The sequence below is a fragment of the Passer montanus genome, unplaced genomic scaffold (genome assembly GCF_014805655.1).
Source record: "Passer montanus isolate IOZ18808 unplaced genomic scaffold, ASM1480565v1 scaffold18, whole genome shotgun sequence".
NCBI classification, from domain to species: Eukaryota; Metazoa; Chordata; class Aves; order Passeriformes; family Passeridae; genus Passer; species Passer montanus.
The window spans coordinates 6,781,173-6,807,804 of NW_024365381.1; the positions used below are offsets into that span (position 1 = coordinate 6,781,173).

The 26,632-nt window shown below is 45.0% G+C and overlaps 1 protein-coding gene and 1 long non-coding RNA gene across 6 annotated transcripts in view; one reads left to right on the forward strand and one right to left on the reverse strand.

Annotated features, from left to right (window-relative positions):
• Window positions 1-1,192: 1,192 nt before the first annotated feature.
• Window positions 1,193-19,184, reverse strand: BMF (Bcl2 modifying factor). Of its 5 annotated transcripts, none has more exons than XM_039705384.1 (5): window positions 19,061-19,184; window positions 17,557-17,721; window positions 16,268-16,492; window positions 15,149-15,312; window positions 1,193-1,730 (listed from the first exon to the last, which is right to left on the reverse strand). In XM_039705384.1, exons 3-5 carry the CDS (start codon window positions 16,476-16,478, stop codon window positions 1,629-1,631), a joined length of 477 nt encoding a protein of 158 aa, XP_039561318.1. In that variant the 5' UTR covers window positions 16,479-16,492; window positions 17,557-17,721; window positions 19,061-19,184; the 3' UTR covers window positions 1,193-1,628. The 5 variants fall into 5 exon arrangements, with proteins under 5 accessions (XP_039561318.1, XP_039561319.1, XP_039561316.1 ...); XM_039705385.1 differs by lacking the exon at window positions 16,268-16,492 and adding an exon at window positions 16,493-16,588; XM_039705382.1 differs by having other exon boundaries at window positions 16,268-16,588.
• Window positions 19,185-19,216: 32 nt separating this feature from the next.
• LOC120500545 overlaps window positions 19,217-26,632 on the forward strand; it is a 30,873-nt gene continuing 23,457 nt past the window's right edge. The window contains exons 1-2 of the long non-coding RNA XR_005627127.1: window positions 19,217-19,316; window positions 22,480-22,642. This is a non-coding gene — a long non-coding RNA (uncharacterized LOC120500545). The remainder of the gene's footprint in view (window positions 19,317-22,479; window positions 22,643-26,632) is intronic.

Genomic DNA, 26,632 nt, shown 5'->3' on the forward strand with positions numbered 1-26,632 from the left:
AATGGGGCTGAGAGAAAGCAAGAAGGTCCAAATTTAACTCTGTACAGCAAACTGTTACCAGACACTACAGTGCAACGATGAGATTACACAAATACCAGAGAAAGCAGGAATTAGAGACAAATATGCAAAGAGGAGTGGAGAAGGAAAGCATATGTGCAAGTAAACGACTCTTCCGTACAGTAATGAATATTTTTCAGAGTGGATCAAGAGCAGAAGAATTTCTCAACACCTGGAGCTGGACATTTCTAACACAACTGAAGAACAATTCTCTGGACAGCTCTTCCTCAACCTGGTTGTATCATTTGAGACCTACAAAAAGGTGCAGTGGCAATATGGAAATTTTCAGAAAAAAATAATAAGGTCTGTATTGCTTCTCTGTTCATGTTTTACCCTAGCTGTCACTGGGTCTGTGAACTAAGTATATTTAAGGCTACAGAGAAGCTGCCATCAATATTTAAGGCTACTTCCTTTTGGTAGGGTAGTTTCCCTGTGCTGGTCCAATAGTGTCAGCCATATGGACAAACTTCTGAGTGCATACAAACTGACAGAAGATCTCCCTTGAAATAACATTACTGCTGCTAGTCAGTATATGCTTACAGCAGCCTCCAAACACTACACACTAGAGTAATGGACAGACTGCTTGTACAGTGTACATATCAGACTAGATGCTAATTAATTTCCCTGTCAAATCCTGAAGCAAAATTATCAGATGCCTGGGATCTAAACCTTCGTGACCAACCACATTATGTAGTAAGAGAAAAGAAAACCAAAATAAAATAAACATCCATCATAAAACTACTAAAAACATATACATTAGCATTGTAGAAGGATGACACTTGTGCCATATTCCATGAATTCTGGCTTCCTGCTGGCTCATGGGCACTGAGAACACTGAACTGAAGGCAGGCAGTGGCAGAAGCTAATAGCCACCAGCACCCCCAAGGAGGTTTCTTTTTCAGACCCTTCTACTGATTTATTTTTTTTTAATTGATGGCAATGAAAAAGAACAACTTCTTGTGAGAGAGCTGCAAGTGGTGCCCAATGGAATGGCTGAAGAGGTCAGATTTCTTTGTGGTTTTCTCTCACACAGGGTGCAATGAAATGAACAGTAACCAATGAATAAAACAAGTAACTTGATGGAACCTATCAACCTATCTATTCAAGATACTTGAATGCTTTTCTTTGCTAAAAATGTGGAGGAATTGAGCATCTCTGCTCTAAAAGATACCCCAAGTATGTTTAGTCATCAATCCCAGGCATCACTTTCAACTAGCAGCCAAAATGACACTCCTGCACTCTACCATCCACTACTACCCAGGGCAGAGGAAGCCTTCAGTCTAATACCTGCCTCCCTTGCACAGAGGTCACCGGTGCGGGGAGCCAGCAGCAAGCTTTACCAAACACACCCACATTCTGGCTTTCCTTCAACAGTGTTGGACAAGAGCTCCCCGCCTCGCGAGGCAGGCAGCAGCAAAGAAGAGTCCGTAAAAACACCCAAACTTGAAGACGAGGATCAGAAAGTCAGAGTCCTCACATCCGGCCGGCGGTGTGCAATGTCTCGCCCCCGAACCAGTGTTTGTTCAGTGCTCCCTGCAGACTGGATGTGGCCTGAAACAGGCGGGCGAAGCTCACCTCTGCCCAGTGTGGTTCCTGTTCACCTCCGTGTTTAAGGCCAAGTTGTGTAGGAAGAGAAAGAGCTGCCACCACACTTGATTTCTGTTCTGCTGATGCTGTAGAGAAGAACAGTTAAAGCAAGGTTATTTATATTTCTAAAATTGCAACATACCACTTCTCTTTTCCAATAACAACTCAGTTACACTTTTCAAGAGCAGACACTTTAATCCCATCAGCATAACAAGGGGGTGCAGCAAGGGATGAGGGGAGAGAGGGAAATGATAAGTTCTCCAGAAATAATTGTAGCTCTAACATTACAAAAAGAAAAGAGCAGACCCTTTATGCATTGTGCACAAGAGGATTAAACTTTTTTTTTTGCTTGTAGGATTTCGCAGAGTTTAGCCAAGTGCTGTTTTTAATCAGATTGGCTTCTGAGCCTTTCAAAAGCCCCAGCTGCATGAACAAACAACCTTTTTTTTTAAAAAAAAAAAAAAGCCCCCCTTCACCCCGAAAGTAAAAAAAAGAAAAAATATAACTGGTGATCCATCTGTAAGTGATTTGACACCGTGAAGGTCAAAGGGTTAATCTTCAATTTAAACCACACTGCTGAGACAGCAAAACTCTGATTTCATCTAGTACAAGAAAACACATTCGTGCACACACACACTCCCCCACCCTCCCCCCACCACATTTTCCTTCCCAGCATCTCCAAGATAATACTGCCCTTTTTATAGCCACTTTTGACAGTAAGCCATAAATAATCAGCCTTGGAGCCCTTTCCTACTGACTGGAGCCAATTAAACCTTAAGCAAGAACATACTTGAAAACACACAAAAAACCAAAACCAAGAGGTTATTTCAGGTCCCATTGTCAAGGAAGAAACATGGGAGTTGAGTTTCAGGGGGACACCAGACTACATAATACAGCTTTGGGACAAGGACGCTGTTCCTCCTTTTGTTATATGTAATCACCCCTGCAAAAGTGGCTCCGATTATACCCCCACCTTCCTGCACTTTAATGGCATCTCATACAAACAGGTGGGTTTCTCCTTACATTGCCCAGTCTAGGATACTATTTCACCTCAATAACCAACTCTCTATTAGAAGTCAGTCTTCATTTTCTCATCCAGAATTCCATATTTGCTAAGCAGGCATGATCATTTCTGGAAAACAAAACAAACCAGCCCAAATCTCCGCCCCCTACCCCCCTCCCCAATCCCCAGCAGACAAGGAAACAGAAGATTGGCTTCCCACAACTTTGCTTCAGTACACAGGAGTTCATAAAAGAGCACTGAAGCACATTATATGAACAAGATGTTTCAACTCAGATTAGCCCAACAGGGCAGAACAACACAGTTGCAAGGCATTTTTTACATAATCACAAATAAGAGAGTTGCAACTGGAGTTGGTGTATGGGAGATGTGTCAACAGACAGCTCTTCAAAGCCCTTCCAGATAGCCATTAAATTATGTTTGTATTTCAGTGTGAGTAGATCTGTGCCATTTGAATCACAAGCACACACAAAACATGCTTCCAGAAAAACCTGTGTTCATCTTGCATCTTAGCAATGGGCCATTATTCCTGCCCTCAAGACTTAATAATAAGAAGAAATGGATTTGGAAAAGTTCACACAGATCCCACCACACATTTCAAGAGCACTGTGTTTGTAGCATAACCTGTAAGCAGTGGCTCTAGAGCCTTTTATTATTTATTTCAAAGTAACTAGTCCTGGGTTCAGTCCTTACTGATTGCACAGGCATTGCTAGGTTTACAGGTGAAAACAATCTTTTATAAAGTGTTCTGTAGGACTGGGTTAAAAACCACTAATTTGGTCTGAAAAAGCAAAAGCAAAGTTTTTGATTTTTTACTCGAATCTCAGTTTGACCAGGTTTGTCCTTCCTCATCAAACTCCGGTGATACTTAGCACCCTCCTCCATACAGCCATACTCCTAAAACTGCTCAAATTGCACAGGGAACCACAACGTCCCTGTGACATCTAGATACCACGTTTTTAGCAAGCTATTACAGCTCAGGCAGATTCCTTAAACAGAGTTCTTTGAGTAAGACCTCAATGAAGTGGCATGCAAGAACAAAGTGGTCATCTGCAGCTTCCACAAGCAAGGAACTATGCTAGGAGAACATAGTGGACAAACATATTGCAGATGCTCTGAAGAAATCTGCTTTGTTAGATTATTTTATTCTATTGGCAGCCAAGAGGGTAAAAACTTGTCTTATAGAGATCTAGTAAGGGAAAGGCAAAAGGATGTTTAAAACTTGGCACAGAAATCCTAAGCTTGAAATACATCTCAGCTTCATTGGTGGACCCTCCCTAATGGAAACTCTCATGGAATTTTTATAAAGTGGGTTAATTTGTGGGCACACAAGAGGAGTCCTGATTTGGCATGTACAGTTTTACTATTTCACACTGTTGGGAGCATAAACACATGTAAGAACCCCCATGTTGATGTCCTCCTTCATGCAGGAAGCTGCTTTGTGCACCTCATACAATAACAGATTTCTAATTATTCTGGCTCCTCAAGTTTTATACCTCACCTGGGGAGAAAAGGATTACCTGTTCTTTCCAGTGATAGGTAAAAGAGGCCATGTTCTGAAAAAAACAGTGGAAGGACCGAGACTGAGCTCATATGCCTTTTTTTTTTTTAAGGGGGTACTTTTTGAGGAAGGTATTAAGTTTAGGTTTTATCTGGTAAATAGAGTTTTAGAACTGTTCTTTATGATGGTTTACAGGCCTGCAAGAGAATCAGTGGGATGTGATTAGACTAATACTGAGAAAAAGTAATATGCATTTACTTTATATTCTACTGTGTTTATTTCACTGCCTCTTGAAGTCACTTTTTGGTACAGCATTTTTGTCCTTTTCCAATTAAAATTGTTTCCTGTATTTGCCTAATACACTTAAGGAGATTTCCATGCAAGAGCAGAATAGGAAATATTTTACTCTTGGTTTTCCTTGCTTATAAGAAGCACAACATCTCACATAACTTTTTTAAGAATGTTGACACCATTTTGTTTTGAAGTAAAAAATAGAGCACTACTTTGAGGGCAGCTTTCCAGGTTTTATTCCTAGACCTAGGGCTTGCTTGTATTTCCCTAGGTCTGTATTCAGCCAGCATTTTCTTCCATGGTGATGTGGTCCCACACACACTTTCACTGGCCCACATACTGGAGCAGCTCACTCACGATGTCCTGTCTCCATAGCAGTGCTGGAAAGTGAACTAGAGCAGCAAATGACCAAGGCCAGAACTAATCTGATAAAGAAGTTGCCCTTCGTGTTTAACAGATCATCCTAAACTATCTGATCCATGGCATGGTGTACTCAGGCTGATGCTTGTTCCAGGACAACAGAAAAATGATGACCTGTGAAGAGGAGCAAGCTGGGACTAAGTGCTTCAGCAGCAAGCTCAGCTAATGGGGTTTGGAGCTATAGCTTCACTTCTGGGTTGATCTGCTTTCTGTGGTACTAATTCAGCATGGGACAAGAGCCACAGAACGGAATGGCAAATATTATTTGCAGTAAACAATTTATGGAAATAACAAAAAAATGCCCTTTTCACAAGTTTCCGTGTCTTTTCCCCCAGATATGCTTCAGCCAAGACCAAAATTCTTAAAGATTTCAAGACTGAGGAGTTTTTGGTGTGCAATAATTTAGCTTTCAGGATGGACAGAAAACCCAGAAGAGTGATTCCATGAAATTGGCATACATATATATATTTTTTTTAATGTGATATGTTTTGTGACATTTTTCTAAGATTCATAACTATTGTGACAGTGGTGTATCATTTCCCTAAGCTTCACAAGGCTGATTTGCCCTTTATCAAAATAACTCAATCCTCAGAGTCACTACTGCACAAAAATACCAGGGATGAACACTTTGCCACCTCCATGTGGGAGCAACAAAATGACCCTTTTGAGGCTTCCTTCCCAAGAAGGAAAGAAGCCCCTTTTGCCCTCTACACTAACTGTAATTAAAGAAGAGTAGACTTGTGAATACAGTAAGTCAACACAAAGTTGGAAACACATAAAACCGTTTCCTATTGCAGCTGCTGCTTTTTAAAGGGGATATCCTTAAGAGACTGTCTGAAACGTAAGCATGAATGCTTCAATGAGTCACAAGAAAAGGCCATTTTACAGGAAAAGTGTTCTCTGCAACAGTACATTAGTGAAGCCTCTTCCATGAACTGTGCTGAACCAAAAGCCAGACTACTTGTAAACAAACACACACAAAAAAAAAAGCAAGACTTTTACTGGAAACAAATGAAAGAGGAACACGACTGACCCGACACTTAGTCCTTGCCCATAATTAATTCCTAATACATGTTTCACACTGTAAGCATACAGATACATATCTGGCAAATAGCACCCCAGACGTCGAAACCTTTTGTACTCCTACCAAGCCCTTGCACAGGGTGATCAAAGGGAAGATCAGGACAGGTGATGCACTTCAAAGAAAATGCTGTCCTTTTGACACAGCTGCTTGAATCCAGGAGCATACATGTTTAACAGATTAATAAGACTCATTTTTACACTTGATATACACATGCCATTAACATCCCTGTTTAAAAAAGTAAATATGCTTGTCATATGCACACATGTTGTATGTGTGTCTGTCTGATACACTCCATCTACCCGCTTGATCTCATGGGCAGATTCTGACTTTGCTTCCTAGCTTCCAGACAATTAAGGGTCATATTCTATCCCAGTTTAACTAGAAGGATTAATATGGCTGTAAATGGTGCTGTGAGAGCAAAAGAAGAATAATGGCATATGTGTACATAAAAACATTATTCTTCCTTTAATGACTAATACAAGTATTAGCAACAAGTTGTTGGGATTGTATTTATTCACTGAATACAAAAATACTTGCACACTGGGAGCAGCTGCTGACTCATCGCTGAAGGCTGTTTTGGCTGCCAGGTGGCTGGAGGCATATTGTGCTACCACAAAATATGCTTTAGCTTAGAAAGACTAGAAAGTCACAGTCCCCAAGGCAACAGAGGTTTCAGAAGGTGTCCCCTACTGGAGAGAGAAATGCAGGCCATTGGAAGTCAAATACAAATCTTTCCAGCTGTGATTCCTAATGACCAAAGTATAATGCATGTGTAGAACCAGCAGAGGAAAAAAAGGAGGCAGTAACAGAGGAAAAAAATGAAAGAGGAGCTCAGCCACATGGTTTCTCATAGTAACACAATAAAGAGGATGAGAGCTCTACCTCGGGAAACTCCATCCTTCTGTCTCTTGCAATGACTTACATGGGACTCAACTTGTAGTAAAAGGAGGCATCACCTCAAGTATTGCTTCCTTTCTCACAAGCCTCCATCAGACTTTGCAACGTGTAATTATGGAGAGAGGATAGACAGTACAGGGCAAAGCTGGAAGGACGCAGGGTGCAGGGCCCCTCCAAAACCCATGTATGGGCTGCCCAGCCCACGCACCAGCTGGAAGGACGCAGGGTGCAGGGTAACCCAAAACCCATGTATGGGCTGCCCAGCCCACGCACAGGACAGGACATGGGCTGAGGCGCTGGTTCTGAGCAGCAAACAGCGACGGCTGTTGCCCCAAACCTGCTGCCGGCGCAGCTGCGCAGGTGAGCCCTTTCTCAGCTTCTCGGCGTTTAAAAACAAACACGCAGCCGCTCGCGCCTTCCTCTCCAGCGCGGCAGGAAGGGGAAGCAGACAGCCGCCATGGCAACAGCCAGCTGACGGCAACCTGGGAAGGGCAACCACCGGCCACCGCGTTCCCAGGCCCTCGGCCTTCCCCTCCTTCCCCATCCCGAGGGGCACGCTGGCTTATTTTCCACAAATGCAGTAAATAAAGATCCCACATTTCCACAGAACTGTGCCTGATACCACTCTGTACCAGCGGCCCGGGGTCTGGCACGGCTCACCCCCATGCTCTGGATATGGGGGTGTGTGTGTGAGAGTGCTGGAAGAGATACCCCGGAGAGGACACTCCACACCGCCCAGCCACAGCCGGCAGCTGCAGGAGTTTTTGACTTTTTTAAGGGTTTATTGACTGAACCTGCGTGTGACAGGGCAGGGCTGTTCCACAGCTCCCGGTGTTCATCGCCTGCCCTGTGCCGGCCGCGGGACCCGCTGACCTGTGTTTGGCATCCATTCCTTCGCCAGCAGAAGGGAGGTGCTCCCAAACCTGCTCACTGCTGCGGAGACCCCCCCTAGTGATTAAAGTCTGCCTCGGGGTTTGCTTAAAATAACACTTTAAAACTTTTTACAGGAAAAATATCCTGGCGCGGGGGGAAGGGGTGGGCGCGGGGCCGCCCGGCTGCGCGGGGAGGCGGCGGGAGGGCAGGTGCAGGGCTGGGGCCTGCGGGCAGCGCAGCTCTCGTCAGCAGCGCCGATGAGTCAGAGGCTAAATTTAGCCCGCGATATAAACACAGCCGCCGAGCGCAAACACGGCCCGGCCGGGCCCTCGCACGCACCGCCCGCCGCTCCTCGCCCGCCGGCCGGCCCCGCTGGCCCTCGGGGGCTCCAGCCCCACTGCCAGCACGCCCTCGGGGCTGGCTCCCATCACGGAAAACCTAACTGGGGTTAATAGGAGTTGCCTCACTGCTTGTTTTTGGTTCGCTATTTTTTTCTGCCGTGGTCCGGTCCTCGGAAGAATTCCTTTTCAATTGGCGAGGCGGCTACTGAGGAGAAACAAACAAACAAACAAACAAAAAAACCAACATCCAAACGGAGACTATAAAGGCTGGCAGGACATTCCTCCTCAGTGGCTTGAAACAAAAGAGAACTCTGCATTTGGGCACTTGCTTTCCTGCCTTTCCACCGTAAAATTTAATTGAGTAAAATACAAACATGTACACTCCTCACCGTAAATAATCAGTCCAAACATCTCATCATCCCCCTCAAAGATGGCACTATCTTAATAAGATCAACCAACCTAGGTGGAGGACTGGAGGCACAACAACTAGGTTCCTATCAGCAATCCTTGTATGATCTCAGTCAAGTTATAACCTGCATTTTGTACTCTCCCACAATAAAAAATAAGTGGGGCATTACCACAATTATTTCTTAATTGAAAAATAATTTCTCAGCTGTCATATTGCTACAAGCAGAAAGCATGTTACTACTGTCACAGTGCTGCAAGAGCTGAGGAAATCCAGAAGAACCTGCAGAGACTGAAGGGGTTGTACAGGGGAGACAGCAGCACTGAACACTGACGTTAGAAATACTGCAGAATGATTCACGTGCACTGTCTCAAAGAACTGGTTTGTGCTCTTTATTCTGGGCAATCTTGGTCTTTTGAGGTTGTGGCCCCACTGCCTCAAGACAGTCCCGTGTCCAGCAGGATTCATGGCACACAGTTGCACAGAGCTTGCACGGCTCTCCTGCCACCAGCTCCCTTATCCTCTGCTCACTTTCTCTACCAGAGCTAGGCAGGAAGTACTGCTTTTTAACATTATCCCCTATTTTAGCACGTAATAACAGGAACACACATGCAATATATTTAAATCTTTTGTCAGCTGAAAGCATAGAAGAGGCTAGATTAGGATGATGTAGAAGTTTTGTGGGTCTTATTAAACTGATATACAATGATTACATGTGACTTCCATCAAGAGTTCGTATAGCTCAGCCTCCAGCAGCAGCCTTACATGGCTGCCTGAGGAAAAGCTAAGGGCAAGTACATGCAATAGCTTCCACTAGTACTCTCTTTCAGCATCTAACTAGTTTGAGCTTAGGATTTCCTGAGTCAGATCTGGTTTCTGTTTATTTAATGTCTGCTTCAATGGCCATAAACTTGTCTCAATTCCCCTTGAACCCAGATAAAGCACTAGGATGCACAATATGCCTTGACAAGGAGCTCCACTGCTTTCACCTGTTGCATGAAAAATGACCTCATTTACTTTGAGCTGGCTCCCACTAGTTTGACTTGATTTTGCCTAGTTCTTGTACTGGGAGAAATTAGTCTATTCATCTCCTTCATGTCACTTTTGATTTCTGTTTAATATTGCTTCCCTCTTGGTTTGTATCTTTTTTTAGACTTAGCAGTCCTTAGCCCATTTTTTCATATGGAAGTTCTATCGTTCGTCCTGCCCTTCTCTGAACCTTTTCCAGTTCTGCTGCATCATGAAGAAAACCAGCACTTCATATAACATTCAAGATATGGTAGAAACATGAATCTATACAGTGGCATAATTACGTTCTTGTTCTCAGTATCTTTCTTAACATACCAAAGAATACAATTTCAGAGTAGTTGTGAAATGGTCCAGCACATTTCTGTTAACCTGCATGTCAAGTAATCAGCTCCATGGGCAGCAGGATGTCAAAACAAGTGCTAGGCAAGTGGCAGCAAGTTGTTGTGTTATTTGCATGCATGGGGAAGGTACACTTCCAAGCCCACCTCTTCCTTCATTGTCATTTGTCAAAACAAAAAGGGGGAAAAAGTAATCTAATAATATTAAGCAAAAAAAAACTGTCTCCACATACTTATATCAAATTTATGACTCCACTGACCATAAGGATGGCCCCTTCCTTTCCTCAAGCCTAGGATTCCAGTTCCATAGCCCTGAAGGAACTTTGTTTTACATCTCAGTCTTCCCAAACTCACACCCACCCTACCCCCCATCCTTTAAACTGGGCTCGCTCACTTCAGGAGTTCTCTCCCTCACCATGTTTGTGCATCCTCAGCTGGAGATTTGAGTCCCGCACCAGTGGGCAGCACACAGAAAGCAGAGCTGAAGAGGTGACCCACTGCTGTGCACAGCAGCAGCAAGGACCAGCCAGCAGGGAAGATCCTGAAACGCACTGACCTACTCAAGAAACAAATGAACGAAAACACGTACCCCAGGTCTTAAAGAGACTGCAGGTACAAGTGAAGTGTGGAGCTACTGGTGCTACAGGCTTAGCTAGGACAGTCTGAATCTCTGCATTATTATTAGGAAGCTTTCCTGAACATTTTTACTAAAATATAAGGTCATCATAAAGAACAAATTCCTTCAAACAATGCCAGTGTAAAAAAAGCAACTGTTAAAAGTGCCCTGAATGTCCTTAATAGTGAAAAAAGCCTGTTGGAGTTTGAGATAAATGATGCTCCTGTAGTACCATGTACCCATTCTCTCGTGCCAATAAGTTTCCGACAAGCGATGCAGGCTCCCTGTTGCATAAGTAGAAGTGTCTCAGAGGAGGCCTTGATAACTCTTATGAGAGACAGACAGGAAGAAGTATGCAAAACATAACACGTTTCACTTTCAAAGGAAAATAACATTTCCTTCTGGACATTTTCAGTGTCATTAGCTTGAGGCAAACAGGTACATGCCTAGCTGTCTGCCCACAGCCAGTGTGGATGCAGGGATTTGTGTTCCATGGGCTGCTGAACCCTGTTGCAGTGATGATAAAACTTACTTGCTGAACCAACTGGGGAATTTAGAGAAACAAAGTTTTCTACAGCTAGATCCACAGAGGATTTTTGAGCATGGTCAGCATATCTAAATCAACTGCAGGATTCCTGATGTGTTGGAAAGGGACTTTGTTGTTGTTTGTAATGCACTTATTTACTCAAGAAAGCTCAGTTCTGATTCAGCATCTGGTTCTCATTGAGGCTCAGCTTTTTTTAAACTGAGCTTTCCAGATGGGTTGACTGAAGCACAAGGAGGTCAAGAGACTTGTCTGAGGTCATACAGCAAGTCAGTGGCTCTGCTTGGACCTGAGCCCAGAACTGTTCAAGGCTACCACTCCTTGGCTCTTAAAGAGACAATTTTATCCCCTGTGAAGTGATCTTATCTCCATGAAGAAGAAATACGATAAAAGCAGTCCCCTCAAAGCTGCAGCCTGCTTTAAAAGAGTAATTTTATTTGGAAAAAGCTATAGAGTTCCAGTGCCTCATTGGAGCCCGTCAAACTGAAGGGGTGTGATCCTGATATACAGTGTCATCCATTCCACCCCTGGATAACCCCCTGCTCCTCTGGGGTGGCTTTGCTGCCGCCGCCATTCCTGTTGTGTACTCACATCCCATTTAACAACCCCTCATGTCATGAAATACACTCTCCATTCCTCACAGGCAAGGAAACCCAAGTGCACTCAGGACCTGAAGCAGAGCCCAAGCACTTGTTGCCACAGCCTGGACATGTGGGGTGTGGGAAGCACATCTCAGCCAACCAACCCACAGGTCCCATACGCTCAGAAGCTCTGTTCTCCATAACCTCAGCCACAGGCTGAGCTACAGCAGCAGCTCACCAATTCCATAGCAAAGACACACTTGCTTCAAACCAAGGAGGAGGTGGCAGGTACTGGCTTCTCTTGCAGAAAGCATACTTGCCTCTACCTTTGCTCTCCAGGGGCAGGGTGAAAAAAATAAAACAGGGAAAGTTTGCTAGAAGCTACACAGCCTCAATCAAGTAAGAGACAGTAAAGAACTCAAGAAAACATAGATGGGCCTCACATGTCATTCTGCAGAGCCCTTGCAATCTAGATCAACCTGTAGCAGGCTCTGCTATTTAGGAACACAGAGTGTTGCTCAAGTCTTCTTACAAGAAATTCAGCATCTTAAGTAGATGAAAGACATGGAGTTCTAGGGAATGTTGTGTTATTGCTCTAGCACTGTTCTAAGGATGAAATAGCCAGGTTTTAAATTACTGTTTTCTGTTTAACATATTAATAGGAAATGAAACTCTGAAAGTGATTTTCATGCCAAAAAGCAAGCATAGGTGCAGCCAATTTTCTTATTCTTACTAGATGCATACCCAAAAATCTTTTGTATAGCCAAGAACCACAGAATAAATACCATTTAGCTCCAGAAACCCAGAGAAGAGATAACAGTGACTCTCCAGGGCTCCAAGTGTAGGATGGGGTTAGACCATGCATGCAGCAGAGTCCAATGACAACTCAGTGATGTCAGCCTCAGCAGCAATTGCTTGCTCAGTTTCTCTCTCAGCCAGGGATGTACATTAACCAGCAGCCTTTGTGTCAACACAGCCTTGCTGCTGCAGCAGCAGAATGGGGGCCATACCTGAACTGCTGGAGAGTCTCACAGAAGTCAAGAGCCATGAGAAGGCAGCTCTTGAGCTAGCTGGATGCACCATTCCAGTGCTAAAAGCCTTTCCTAACTTCCACTGGAAGGGCACACACATTTTCTTTTCACAGGTTCACAGATAAATGTTTTTTAGGCTCTGAAAACAGGCACAGCTTGTTGAAAACCAAGCTTGCTCTCCCTCTCAGGACTTCACAAGACCACACTGGTGTGACTAACTTTGTGGTATTCTAAATCTGATTCAAGACACCACTCTGGAAAGTTGGTTTTGACCAAATGTTTGAGACAAGCTGAAATGGGGTTTTCAAATCAGGGGTTAGTTTTACAGCAAGATAAACGACAGCCCAGTTTTCCATGCCTCAGAGACTGCCCCTTCCAAACCACAGCACATTGTGAACTGCTCACGTGTCTCCAGGGCAGACCGCCTGCTCCTTCAGCAACGGGCTGGGCAGTCACTGCACATAGGACAGGGGGTTCTCCAGAGGGATTCATGCCAAAAGCCAAAGGAAATCCTCCATGCAGGACTGGGAGGGAAGGGAGTGGGCATGACAACAAAACACTCCACAGGGATCAGTGCTTTGGACACCAATAGGTGGCTCGATACTCAGTTTCCCTGACAAACAAGAAAGAATCCCTTAGCAGATCCAAATGCCAAGGCCTATCCCAGGGTCAGGCTGTGGATAACCACTGGCTGAACTACTCTGTCCTCGGGTTAAGTTTTCTAGTTGGTTTTGGTATTTTTTTCCCCGTTTTGTTTTCAAATTTAAATGGCTGAAGGCCCCCCGCTCCTGTCCCCTTTACAACTTGTTGCTGTTCCAGTTCAAACAAAGAGCGCGGAGCCCCTCCTCTGGCGGGCCCCGGGGGCCGGGCCGGGCCGCGCCGCCCAGCACAGCCGGACGCCTTTGTTTACTACGGCTCCACACGCCGGGCTGGCCGCCGGCCGGGGCTGCGCGGCCGGGCCGGCACCGGGAGCCGCGGCCGGGCACCGGCAGCCCGACCCCGCCCGCCCTAGTGGGGCCGGGGCGGGTGGGCGCTCCCGGACGCCTTTCCAAAGCACGGGCATCAGATAGGGACACTCCCCCCAGATGAAAGGGGTCAAGTTACAACCAGTTCCACCAGTTCAGTGCAGGGCTCCTCTGCCAAGTTGGTTAAACCTTCCCTTTGCTGTGAGACAGCCTGGCGAGAGAGCGGGGCCTGCAGCTAACGCTGGCGAAAAGGCGCCACCGGGGAAAACCCCATTCAACCACAAACAACACGTTAAAAATCTCGTGGTAGCTCTTTATTCCTGCAGTTCGCTAAATGACATTCATAGCCCCATCTACATTTCTACAGGCTAATCTTCCTTTTCCTTCTTTAATCATCCACTTATTAGGATGATGCAGGAGTCCCAGAATTTCCTCATCTCTCAGGTGACACAGAGGGGACCAAGCCTTTGCCCAGCCACAAGCCACACTCTCTGACCCGGACAGAGTCCCTCACTTACCTTTGAGAAGGGCTGCAAACCATCCCACAGTTAACAGAGGACAAACTCACTTGGACTAGGATAAACTTTCTGTCCCTGTCTGAAGTCATCAAAATTTCTTCATATACAAGCAGATGCACACCCTCCTTGTTGGGCTTGCATAGAAGTGGCAAACTGCTGTGAACTGCCAAGCTTCTGCCACCTCTGACCATCTCTGTATGGGCTGAGATTTCCATTTTATCTCTACTCAAAGGGGAAGGAGAGCAAGGAAGAAAGAATCGAGGGTTCTGGGGGTAATGGTTATTTTGTTTCTTTGAACAGCAGTGTTTGGGTTTTGGTTTGGTGGGGTTTTTTTTTGTTTGTTGTTGTTGGGTTTGTTTTTTTTTCGAGTTTTTTTTGTTTTTGTTTTTTTTTTTAAGAAACCAAGAATCTGGAGTGTGTTTTTCAGACCTGATAGCATCTTACAGGTGTATTTTGTGGTGAGGAAGTTAGTCACAAGTCTGAGACACTAGCTATGACTGTCTTACTAGTAGCTGCTAGCAAGTCTAGTATGATCTAAATATTCTTTACAACATTACATAGAACTACCATTAGACAACAAGAAGCGTTAGAACAGACCCAGGCTTGTTATCTCCAAGACAAGGATCTGACATAAGCCACTGATGGCTACATGTTCCACAGAAGAGAAGGTGCTGGTGGCGAGGAGAATGGAGAAGAGTAAAAGCTGTAATAGAAAGCAAGAGGAAGATCCCTGGGAAAAGCCTCAAACCCCACTGCTGATGAACAGGAAGAGCTGGAATAGCAACATCTAAGACAGAAGAGCTCCCTTCCTGGGCAGTAAATGCTTATATTCATATTCCCTCATATTCTCTTCCCTCCACCTGCCAGTCTTTAGGAAGAGCAAGCAATCTAGCATAAGCAAAATCCATCAGGATACTCCTGCCATTTTATCACTGTTGGCAGTATGCTGTCTTAAACAACAGTTCACTTAGCTGATGGCTGGAGCCAGTCTTCAGAGTAGCACTCTTGGACAGGTAAACCCCCAGTTTCCCCTCCAGAGACACCCTACCCTCTGCATGTGGAGCCGGTGGAACTGGTCGGCGATGCACTGCAACTTCCGTGCAATCTGCACCTCAGCTCGTGCTTCCCGCTGACCTTCCCGAGCTTCCTCCTGGAGGTGCGGATCCAACACAAAGCCAGCTGGAGGGACATGTAAACGGTAACCAGCACTCCCTACAAAACAGAGCAGAAGTGTCGTTCTCTCAGTGCAAAGATTATCTTTTCTGCTGAGTACACTTTGTGGAGGAAAGAGCTGTACATAGTCCTACATTTTTGACTTTTCAAGTCTAGTTCCTGAAGGCCAAACAATGACTGTATACTGTAACACAGTGCAGTAAAAGATTTGCCCAGCTTTCAAATAAACTTATATTCATTAAACAGAGCATTGTGTTGATTCCCATAGTCAAATGAGTGGCAGGATCTTAAAATTTATTTAATTTTGCTTGCTTACAGCTCAGCCAAATGCTGTGGCTTGGGATTTTTTTTAAGGACAGTTTTGCAGTTTTACAGGATCTCTGCCTCAAGTTGTCTCCCCTCAAAGGTAGAAGTATCTTTGTGTCAGTCTTTTCTTATTTTTCTGTAATTTAGTGATTTTAGTGATTTGAATTAAAGCTGAATTGGATACACAAAGCTGAGTGGTGACCCATCAGTTACTAGTAAAATACCAGATGGACATGCTACTTATTCAGCAACTTTAACTCCAGTGAAGAGCCTAAAAGCTGTAACTTTTTGCATCTTCTTCTCTTCACTGAAAACTTCTAGGAGTTTCCACTTCCTACGTGGATGAGACAGACCACTGGTAGTTAAAAATGTAGGCAAATTGTAAGATATGAAGTACGGTGAACGTTTAGACATCTAGCAGTAAGATCAAATGTGATAGAATAAAACCAAAGAGAGAGAAAAGAAATATCAAAGACAAGCAGAAGCAATGAGCAAGTGTCTGGTTCCTGCAGTAGACAAGCAATGGTAAGAAAATACAAGTTTCTTGTCTTTCTTGAGGGAGTAGGACTAAAGCAAAATAATTTCAGTCCTTTAATAAAACGCCCTAATGAAAGAGACTTCGCTTGATTGGGGAAGCTAAAGGGACAGTTTCTTTGCTGCAAAGCTAGTGACACTGGAGTGCTCTTACCATAGAAGAGTCTCCGTGGCTCTTCAGTGACTCCACAAGGCAACATAACATCCTGACTGGAAGAGGATGGGCTGAGTGTTTGAGTTGCCTTGTCCTGCTGCTCAGGATGCCTGATACCGGGACCACAGCAGTGTGTGAGGGGGAATAGTTGAAACCTCCCCAGAAGGCAGCTGTAGGACTGGTTCTGTGTGAAAAAGCCAGTTGCAGTCATCTCACCAGGCTGACCTGCAAGTCCAAAGTCATCAGAGTGAAACACGTCATCGTCCAGCCCATCCAGGCTAGAATAGTCCTCTTCCAGGTAGTTGGGGCGATCCATTGCTCCTGCAATAAAGGGACATGTGAGGAAACAGCTAAGACACAGCAAGAAAGTTGTCCAGGAGAGAATATCTTCTGCTCCAACAATAAAACACAACCGATTTTACCAAACCTTCCCTCTTCCCCACTTCCCAGTGCTGCCCATCTGCATGGACAGGAGAGGTGAGTGACCTGTGGTGAAGGTGAAGGCTTTGCAGAAAGTCCTCAGGTGCTGGGCCAGAGAGAGACAAAGTTCACACATGTATAAGTCCACAGCTCCAATTCCACATTCTACTTGCTGGCTCACAAGTAGAAAGCCAACCCCCAACCTCAGCACACAGAAACAGAAAAGACGTTTTAAAAAGCAACCCAAATTCTTCTAATAGCCCCATGGCCAGTCAGCTTCTTTGGGGTCTGCTTTGTTTTGGCCTGCTATACTTGAACTTTATGGTATATCCCATTCACTTTTTCCCACCTATTTCTTATTGTTGAAAAAAAGCTTGTAATCAATAAGAAATAGGCTTGAAGAAAACCTTGTAATCATAAGGCTGCAAGGCCAGATTTTTAAGAAACCCCAGTGGTTGCAAAACATAAGAGTTGTCAAAGCCACTTCAGTGAAGCTCTCCATTACTTCTCCCTATGAGGGCCAGCTTTCCTTTCAACTTCTCATTTCTCCCCTCAGCTCAACTTAAGACATGTCCCAAACTTGGCAATGTAGTCACTTCCTTATCCCTCTTACCCTCAAGCCTACATGCACTGTTAGTGCAGTGGTTCATCCTACCACTAAAGAAAAACATGGCTGGTGTCAGTGTTTAAAGCAGGGTTTCTGTAGTTGCCACAGTAAACACTCCTGAGCTCTGTTACAGCACAAAGCTGAACAAAGATGGTAGAGGGAAAAAAACCCCATGAACCCTACATCACTATTTCAGAGCTCTTTGCAAACATAAAGCAATTAGCAGTATTACCAAAAATGCCACAAGTCCCTTTACTGTTACCTGTGCATCTAACCCAATTGGAAGACAGACTCCTAAGAGATCCATCTCCAGGATTTCCACCCAGTTCCAAACAAGGCAGTGAAATTCAACTCTTCATGTCTCTTCCTTTGCTCTGGTTTGCGAAGCATTTAACAGAATGGAAGACTAGCAAGAGGAATTTCAGGCCTGAAGGAGACATTAATAATAATTTTATAAGGATGTGTTCAGCACTGCCCTTGGTGCTCCCATCTCCCCCCAGGTGAGCAGTACTCTGGACACCAGCACACTAGAGACAACAGGACCAGTGCAAGAACTGTTTCTGCAGGGCTCTGACTGACATAGTGCAGGGGGCACTATGTCTGTTTAAGTTGCCGCATCTCAGCAGTTCACTCAACTGAGCCACAACTCCCAAAGAAGCTTCTGCAGAGCAGAACAGGTACCAGCTCCACAGCTGGATGCAGCTCTGCTGGATGACAACAGTGGCAGAGCACTCATAACATTCTCATCCACGGCTTAAAGTAGCACACTGAAAGGAGTTATGAGCCCCAAGAGGCAGGCATGGATGATTTCCTTGCCAGCTCTTCTGCTGGATCAGTCACCTGACAGAGAGGCAGGTGGGAATGTATTTTGTCTTTGCAGGAAAGTTTGCCAGATCTCATCTGTCAGCTTCACTGGGACACGGGCATTCCTCAAGGAAAGTGCAGCAAAGGCACAAAGCAAACCCCAAACAAAAGAGAGTTTAAAGAGCAAGAAGTTTAACTCGACCTCCTGCAATACGGTCCGACCCTTTTTCAGAGCTTTTCACGGAATGCCGAGGCAGCGCGAAGGGCAGCTCGTCCTACATCTCACTGGAATTCCTTCGACAACCTCCAAACGCAGCTCACGCTGGGAGCCACAGACACCGCACAGCTCGGGCTAGGTCTTTGCCCGGGCAGCTCCCGCGTCTCCGGTGCCGTGTGCTACCCACGGCACTTCCTTGCAGAAGGCAGCGGCGACAGCGGCGGGCCGGGGCAGCCGCGCGCCCGCGCTGACAGGCGGCGCGCCGGGAGCGGAGGGAGGGCTCAGCGCACACGTGCGTGCCAGCGTCCCAAAACAAAGCTGGCCGGCCTCGCCTCGCCACCGCTGGCCGCCCTTAACTCTTCCCCGCCCGGACTCTAGCCCCGCAGATGTGCCCCCCGCCAAGGGGTTTAACGCGACTTCTCCGGGCAGCGCCGTGGGACGAGACTCCCGAGCTCGGAGGGGCGGCCCGGGAGGGGCACGCTGGCTGTGGAATCAGCCATCGCCTACATCAGCGAATCAGCTGCTTTCTCAGCGCCCACCGAGCTCATTCCTCGCCCGCACCCTCCCTGTTTCTTCCCGCTCCCCAGCGGGCCCGGGACTCCGGGCAGGACCGGCCGGGCCGGGGCTGCCCCGAGGCGAACCCCCTTCCCTGTCACGATCGCGCCCGGCCTCGGCACCGCCCTCAACGGCAACCTGGCACAGAGAGGCCGGCCCCCAGTGGCGAAGGCGCTTTCCGGGCACTCACCGAGAAGCGGGACGGGCGTCCCTCGGGGACGGGGCGTCCCGGGAGGAGCCGCCGCCGCCGCTGCAGCCTCCGCGCCGCCAAACTGCGGCCGGCGCCGGCGGGCGCGCCGCGAACAGCTGACGGCNCGGGCCGGGCCAGGTGGGAGCAGTGAGGGCTCGGCGCCCGGCGGCCCTCAGCGGGAGGGAGTGCTCCCGCCGCTCGGAGCTGAGCCGCCGCCCCTGGGCTAGCTTTAAATCTGATGGGACTGCCACTCCAGGTAGTTGATTTCCAACAAAAGTTTGGTTTTTCAGCTTTAAATGACTTAGAAACTTCTTCCTGACTTGTAAAGTCTGAACGCTGAGGCGTGAGGGTCCAGGAGTTCTTCGCAGTGTGTTGTGCTCTTTCCTGTGGATGAGTACGACTACAGGACTGCACAGGACGAAAGAATTAAACTGAGAAGGATAATTTCTTTATAGCGCTTTCTGTGAGGCCCCCTCGGTGGGATTAGAATAAAACCCCCAAGCCTCATGCTGCAGACAACAGCTCGGTGCATTTACCTTTACTCTGCCAGTGATTTATCGGCTCCCCCTGTAATCAGTGGCAAAATCTCACCATGTTAAGAGAGGCAGGACCCCGCTCCTTGGCGCAGGGCAGCGCCCTGTCAGGCTGTTTTTAAAACCTACGTAACAAGATCGCTTGGAAGGGAGGTTTTAAAACCCAGCTGGCAGCTGAGTAATGTTAATTGCTGTCAAGTCTGCCACACAGTTACTGAGGTTTGTAACTTAAACTCAGGGGAGGGGTTAGATTGCAAACCGATGGCTGGCAAGGTGAGGCGAATTACTACGTTTTCCTCGTATCGCATTGTCCTGGGCAGGCTCACAGAGCCTCCAGTTAAATGTTTCAGAGTCACTATGATTTGGAGTGAGGTATTTACAGTTGCCATTAATAGATTAACAGGTTAATAATGTTCATTGTCTCCAAAAACCCATTTCTTTGTGGTTCGCGTCCAAGTGTTCATTTTGACTCTTTTATTTGCCAGAAGGCTTGAGTCTACTTATTTACAAGGTCAGATCAAGTTTGACTTGTACCTCACCATCAAGTAAAAAAGATAAAATACTCTTTTCTTTCATTTTCAGTAAGGGACAAGGTTCCTAAATTAATTAAGCCTCATTGTTCACTTTTTGATAGTCAAGGGAATTGTGAGTAGGAGAAGATTGATATTAAAAAAAACAAACAAAGGCAACAAAAGGCATTCTATATCTTCAAGATAGTCAAATTTTATCACACTGATGGTCAGACCCTGGCAAAATGCCAGCTGCTGGAGGGCTACTTCTAATTTGAATGTGCATCACTATAAATAAAAAATGAATGTGCTGTGATTCCAACCACTTATGTCTTCCAGACTGAGTAATAACTGCCTGCTGGTTAGGCTCATTAACAGTAAAACAGTACCTGATCGGCTTTGTTTTCATCTCATTGAGCTGCAGTTGGGGCCACACTTTATATCCCCAGAGGCTGCATTTTGGGAACTCCTACTGTGTAGAAAATGTATGGAAACTGAAATCTATGTGTATAATCAGGCTGGATGGTAAGAGGGCTCAGGAAGGATATTTGTGCCTTTCAGTGATTAAAAAAAAAGATATGGCAGCATTTCTAAGAGAGGGGACTCAGAGGGATTCCTTGAGGAAATTAGACATTGTTAAGAAATGGCTCCAAGTAAATAGACCGAAACCAAGACAGAGACAGTGAGTCTGAAATGGAAAATTGTGAACCAGGGGCAAGTTATACCACCAACCTCAGTGCACTCAGCTGAGAGAGTTTCTACAATAGCATGGAGACAAGCTTCTTACCTGGGAACAGGAGCCCAAGGGACGGATTCTCTGCCAGAGAGTTTTTGCTCATTAGTGTACATGGTGACATTTTGATTCAAGAGATTAATCTTAAATCACGTGCAGCAGTGTCCCTGTGACATCTGTGGATGGAAATACTGTGCCATCCTATAACCCTTCTGTCAGCCTGCTCTACTGCTCAAAAGAATAGTGAACAAAATTGCTTCTTTTATTTGGTCATCCCCCCCTACATATTCTTCACATGTCTTCACAACTATTTCTTATTTTACTGACAAAATGCTATTGTCAGCACTGTGCTGTAATTGCAGAGTACATTGTGATCTTAGGCACAGGCCTTGCAAGCTGCTCTGCCTGGGTGGGCTCCAAAACCCACACAGGGCCAACTTGACTTTGGTGGGGGTAGTCTTGTCTAATGAGCTCAGTTTTCATTTCTATTTTTCTATTTTTGTAGCTCTCATGGTTGGAATAGGGAAATTAAGGGTAGTCCCATGGATCATAAAGCAAAGGATGAACAAGAAAAACATTCGGGGTTGATTCTATTTATTTTGTTATCTTAAAAACATTTGGTCAATGGGGTGATTTTTCAGGGGGCTCAATCTGAGTGCAGAGGAGTGGAAAACAGTGTCTTCTGCCCTGACACATATCAGTGGCTTTACTAAATGTGTTCTGCCACACTTTATTGTTGTGTGAGGCAGAAAAAAAGTCTCCAATTTCATGTTTGACCATCCCTGTGTATTTCTCACATAAGCCAGACTCTGGGAGAAAGCTGGCCTGTGTCCTGATGGAAAGGCTCGCTGTGTTCAGCACCCAGTGCTGGTAGGAGAAAGTGCTGCACATTTCAGTCAATGTGTGTGAGAACAAGATCGCTTGCTGTCTATAAATAAAAGTGAGAGGCTATTGCTGTTGGGGTTTTTTTCTGAAGGGAGCAAATTTTAAGGCAGCCTGCCAAGGTTACTCCTTCTTGCTTTTCTGAAACCAAAACTGAGGCACAATTTTTCTCCCCAAATAATGTCATCGGATTGGGAAAATGCTTCACTCTCTCTTGGGGTGCTCTGCCTGACTCCTACTGCAAACACTGAAGACAGGAGTTTGCATTTTCCATATAGCCTTTCTACAGCCAGCCCTGCCAATTCAGCCATGCCTTAGAGACATTGGGCTGAGGGAAACACTGACAACCAGGCTTGAGGTGTCTGCGTTTCTCTGTTACTGAACATGCTCTTGTATGCTGGAGTCAGCCTGAATTTCCTTTCCTTTTCCTTTTCCTTTTCCTTTTCCTTTTCAAAACACTTGCTATACACTTTCATCTTCTCTAAGCAGTTGTCCAATTCTACAGAGATTTTGCACATAATACGATTTCTTTTGGCTGCTAATAATGTAGGGGGAAGTTCCCAAGAAGATTTCTCTTACTTTTTTTTTTTATTTTGTTTTTAAAGAGACTAAACAACAGCATTTGCTCACATCTCTCTGGATTTCTTCCATAGCCCATGTTTTTCCTCCTAATTCTGTACTCCTGTGCACTCTCTCCTGCTTTTTCCCATCTCATTCTTATGACTTCTCTTCTTCTTCATCATCTTCCTTTCTCGGATTCAGGACTGACTCCTGCAGCATAATCTTCCTCAGATGTCTGACTCCCCTATTGGGACTTCATGAGAGCTATATTAAAAGAAAATCTGTATCTGATCTTTATGGAGTTGCAGCCTCATTCGGTGAAGGCCTGACCCACTCCTTGCAAAGACAAGCTGACTTCAGAGGGGTAAGATTAAGAACATTTTCGACTGATTGGTGATGAACACTGACTATACTCAGGACTCACCAGATACACTCAGGGCAGGGCAGAATCAGGTCTTTATCTCACTGCATGAAAAGTTATGGTGCTGCTAAATGTCATAGCTGGGCAATGTGTAAGCTTGTGGTTTGACACCACACTTCACTGCCTGTAAGGGTTCCCTGCCTGGTGGAGACTATCTGATTTTGGAGTGAGACTATCACAGAACTGCAAAACTGCTGAAGTAGAAGGGGCCCCTGGAGATAATCTGGTCCAACCCCACTGCTCAGGCAAGGCCACCTACACCTGCACCATGTCCAGATGCCTTTAGACTATTTCCAGGGATGGAGAGTCCATTGCCTCCCTTACCAACCTGTGCCTGTGCAAATCAGCTTGCATGGAAAATTCTTTTGGAATCCCAAGTTCAAAATACCTAAAGGACACATTTTTATTACATTCTTTAAGAACTCCCAAATCTATTTCTTTCATTTATTTTAAAAGTAATGACAGTGATTGTTCCTATCTTGGGGCACATACACTGATTCCAGATTCTCAGCTTTTTCATTATTCTTAGTGCTACTCATAGGTCATCAAACAGAAAAGTCCTTGCAGTATCAGGTCCTAACAAAGTACATTGTGCACAATCCACATACAGTTATTGTCATCCTGTAGATGCTGTTGAATTGTTGTATTGTTGTCATCATGCAGAAGAGAAACATCACATTTATGTGTGTCACATGTTTTGGCACACAACTGCCAGAGACTGTGTTGTGCTGTGTTGACCTTTGGCTGGAACCAGCAGAGAATTCATTTATTTTGGTAAATGCTCAGTGTCATTTCTTGAGGTTTGACCTCAAAATCATTCATATTTGGATAGAAAATGGTGGAAAAGTAGCACTCAGCTATCCTGAATGTGACAGTAAAGCCGAGAAATTTGACCCCTAGTGCTGACTGTTCATGTTGCAATACAGGACCATTCAGGGTGTTCAGCGTACTGAAGCATTAAGTCCTAGATGCAATAAAATTAAAACTGAAGCTAGAAAGTAAAAGTGAATATAAAACCAGAATTGCCTAATTCTGTTGATAGTTCAAAAGGAAGATCTAGTGCAAGAAGCTGCTGAGTACTTCACATTGTTACCTATTTAAAGATATGAAAAGAAAGATAAACATTAAAAATATGGAATAGAATTTTTTTCTCCAATTGCAAGCTTTCCTATCTTAAAGGGCTTACAGGACATTGAATATTCAGTCAGCTCAGAATATGTTTTAGAAGAGTCCATCTAGGGACTTTGTTGTTTGCAAATTCAGACCCTCCATTTTCCTATGTAAATCTATGGTGTTCCCTGTTCCACTACCCAGAGAATATTCTTCAAGTAATTTTTGATCTTTATTGTCTTCAGTTAATGACATTAATATGTTCTCCTTGTGTTAGAAACTTTTTTTTTTAATAAAACACAAAAGTTTAAGTTTTCTATGTAGGCAAAAAAATCCTACTTTCTGTAGAAAAATTTCCTTTTGCTGCCTTGAGTTTTTGTTTTCACTGTATTAATTGTAAATGCAGTATATTTTAATGCATACTTATGAGGACTAACATAAAACTGAGGATCTTATTCTTCTTCCAGTGAATCCACTGGCAAATCATCTCCAAATGCCAGTACAACTAGACTGGATAGACTTTACAATTTGGGTGGGAAAAAAACAAACAAGTTCCTGACAAATCTCAAAGCCTGGAAAACAAGTCTGAAAATAATTTGGTAGAGCAGGATGCTTTACAATTTTCCTGAAGGAATGTTTGCAACTAACGATTCACCAGTTCATCACAGTATCTCTAATGCTCGTGAAAACCCATTTCCCACACCAGCCTGGGGAGTTGCATAAGGCACTTTTGGGAAGAGGGTTTTCTTTGGGTTTTAATTGTCCATGTGCAGCTCAGCACTCCAGGTGGGCAGCAATTCCAAAGAGGAAACACAGCATTTTCTGTGATATGTAAAAAGCAACACAGCTCACCTTTTCTCCTCTCTGCAGCCGAGTGCCGACGTCCCGATACCAAGATTACAGGAAAGCTTTATCTGGAAAAAGTCTCTCTGTTTGGCTCCTTTTTAACTCTCCCCTTTTTAAGGGCTGGTGTTTCCAAGAACAGAGTTGAAAGGCTGAGACAGATTTTCATTTTTAATAACTGAGCTTCAGGTTCCCTGGGAAAAAAAATGTTCTCCACTGGAGACAAGAAGGTCCTGTGTCACCCAAATTCTTTACTTATTAAAGAGATAGATGAGATCCTCTTACAAAACTACAGTAAAGTATCTCCTTAAATCTGGAGAGAACTGTTTGCTATTTCTTTTTTGCAATCTTTGTTTAATTTTTGTGGCCGCCTCATCAAAGTCCAGCAAGTCATCCACTGCTGGGACAGACAGGGCAAGAAGAGATGCAGAAGGCAGGGAAATGGTGAAGGAAATGGTGATGCCTGCATCCCAGCTCTGCAAAAGACACAATACTGCAGTGGGACCCACTCACATGCTTTGTGCTTCAGGTTCTACAGGTGTATAGTAGTAGATGGACGATTCTGTGGTGGAAAACATGCTGAGTTCCTTCAAAGGGTGCCAGCAGGTGGCAAATAGTACTTCTGTCCTTTCTGTTAAAGGGAGCTTGTCTTCCTTCAAACTCCCATCCTCCCTCCCTGCCTGGTGCTGAGGGTTTGCAGAGGCAGAGCAGATTGACACATGTGGAAAACTCATAATAGAACATGAAACTCCCTGGACCAGTTTTCATTACTTGCTTCCAATTATTTGAATGATCTATTTTGAAGAGAAGAGAAAGAGAAAGAGAAGAGAAGAGAAGAGAAGAGAAGAGAAGAGAAGAGAAGAGAAGAGAAGAGAAGAGAAGAGAAGAGAAGAGAGAAAAGAAAAGAAAAGAAAAGAAAAGAAAAGAAAAGAAAAGAAAAGAAAAGAAAAGAAAAGAAAAGATAAAAATTTTGGGGGTGCTCAGTGAAAATGGAGCAGCCTGTAAGAAACAAAACAAAACCCCCAAAACAGTGAAGCACAAGAGTTGTCTGATCTTTAAAGGGAGACTTAAACATAATGGCTTAAAAAAATTCCACAGAAAAAACGGTCTTCAATTGAGTAAATAGCACAGTAATTCAAAGGACTGCTTTATTGAAAAGTCCCAAGCCCTGAATGGTTGGATTTTCAAATGTCCATCTGTACCTTGGGTACAGAAGTCCCACCTGAGTATTGCCTCAGATTTTAAAATCTTGCCCAGAACTTCTGGTTAGAAGCAAACTTAAGGGGAAAACAAGTGGGGAACAAAAGTGGGGAGGTTGAAAGGTAATCAGGTAACTGTGCAGAAGCTTGAGGCAATAGAAGCTCTCCTGAGCATTTCACATAGAGAGCAGGCTCACTGCTGGCTGCAGAGGAAGGGCAGGAGCAGAGGGCGAAGTGGGGAGAAGCCAGCCTGAGCAGAGGCAGGCAATGCTGCGGATCCCAGCTTTCAGTGGCTGCAAGGCAAGGGGCAGGGGGAGCTGTGAGCAGATGGGCGGGCAGTGCCCTGCCTCTCTGTGCCTCGGGGTTGGTTTGTTCAGTCCCTGGGGAAGTGGGTTTGTTCACACCCTGCCCTCCCCTCTGGTACTGCACAGCCCCTCTTCTGACCTAAGTCATCACTCTCCTTCTAGGGGGACTAGCCAGAAGGACTATTTCTGGTTAAATTGACTTTCATATTCTTTCCCCCCTCACTTTTGTTAAAGTTTTCTGCTACTTTTTCACCTCTCTGCTTATTTGCTGATGTTGCCTCCCCTCTTGTACTTTCTTCCTCTCATCTGCTTTGCTGCTCTGGTGCTGTGCCAGTCTCTTTGCTTTCTACCACCACCTGGTCTCATTTTCCATTTGTTTTTCTCTTGCTCTCTCCTGCCCAGGAAGGGGACCAGTGAGTGGCCCCCAGCATGGGCACAGAGTGTTACTAGCTGTAGTTTTTAGCTTTGGTGCTTTT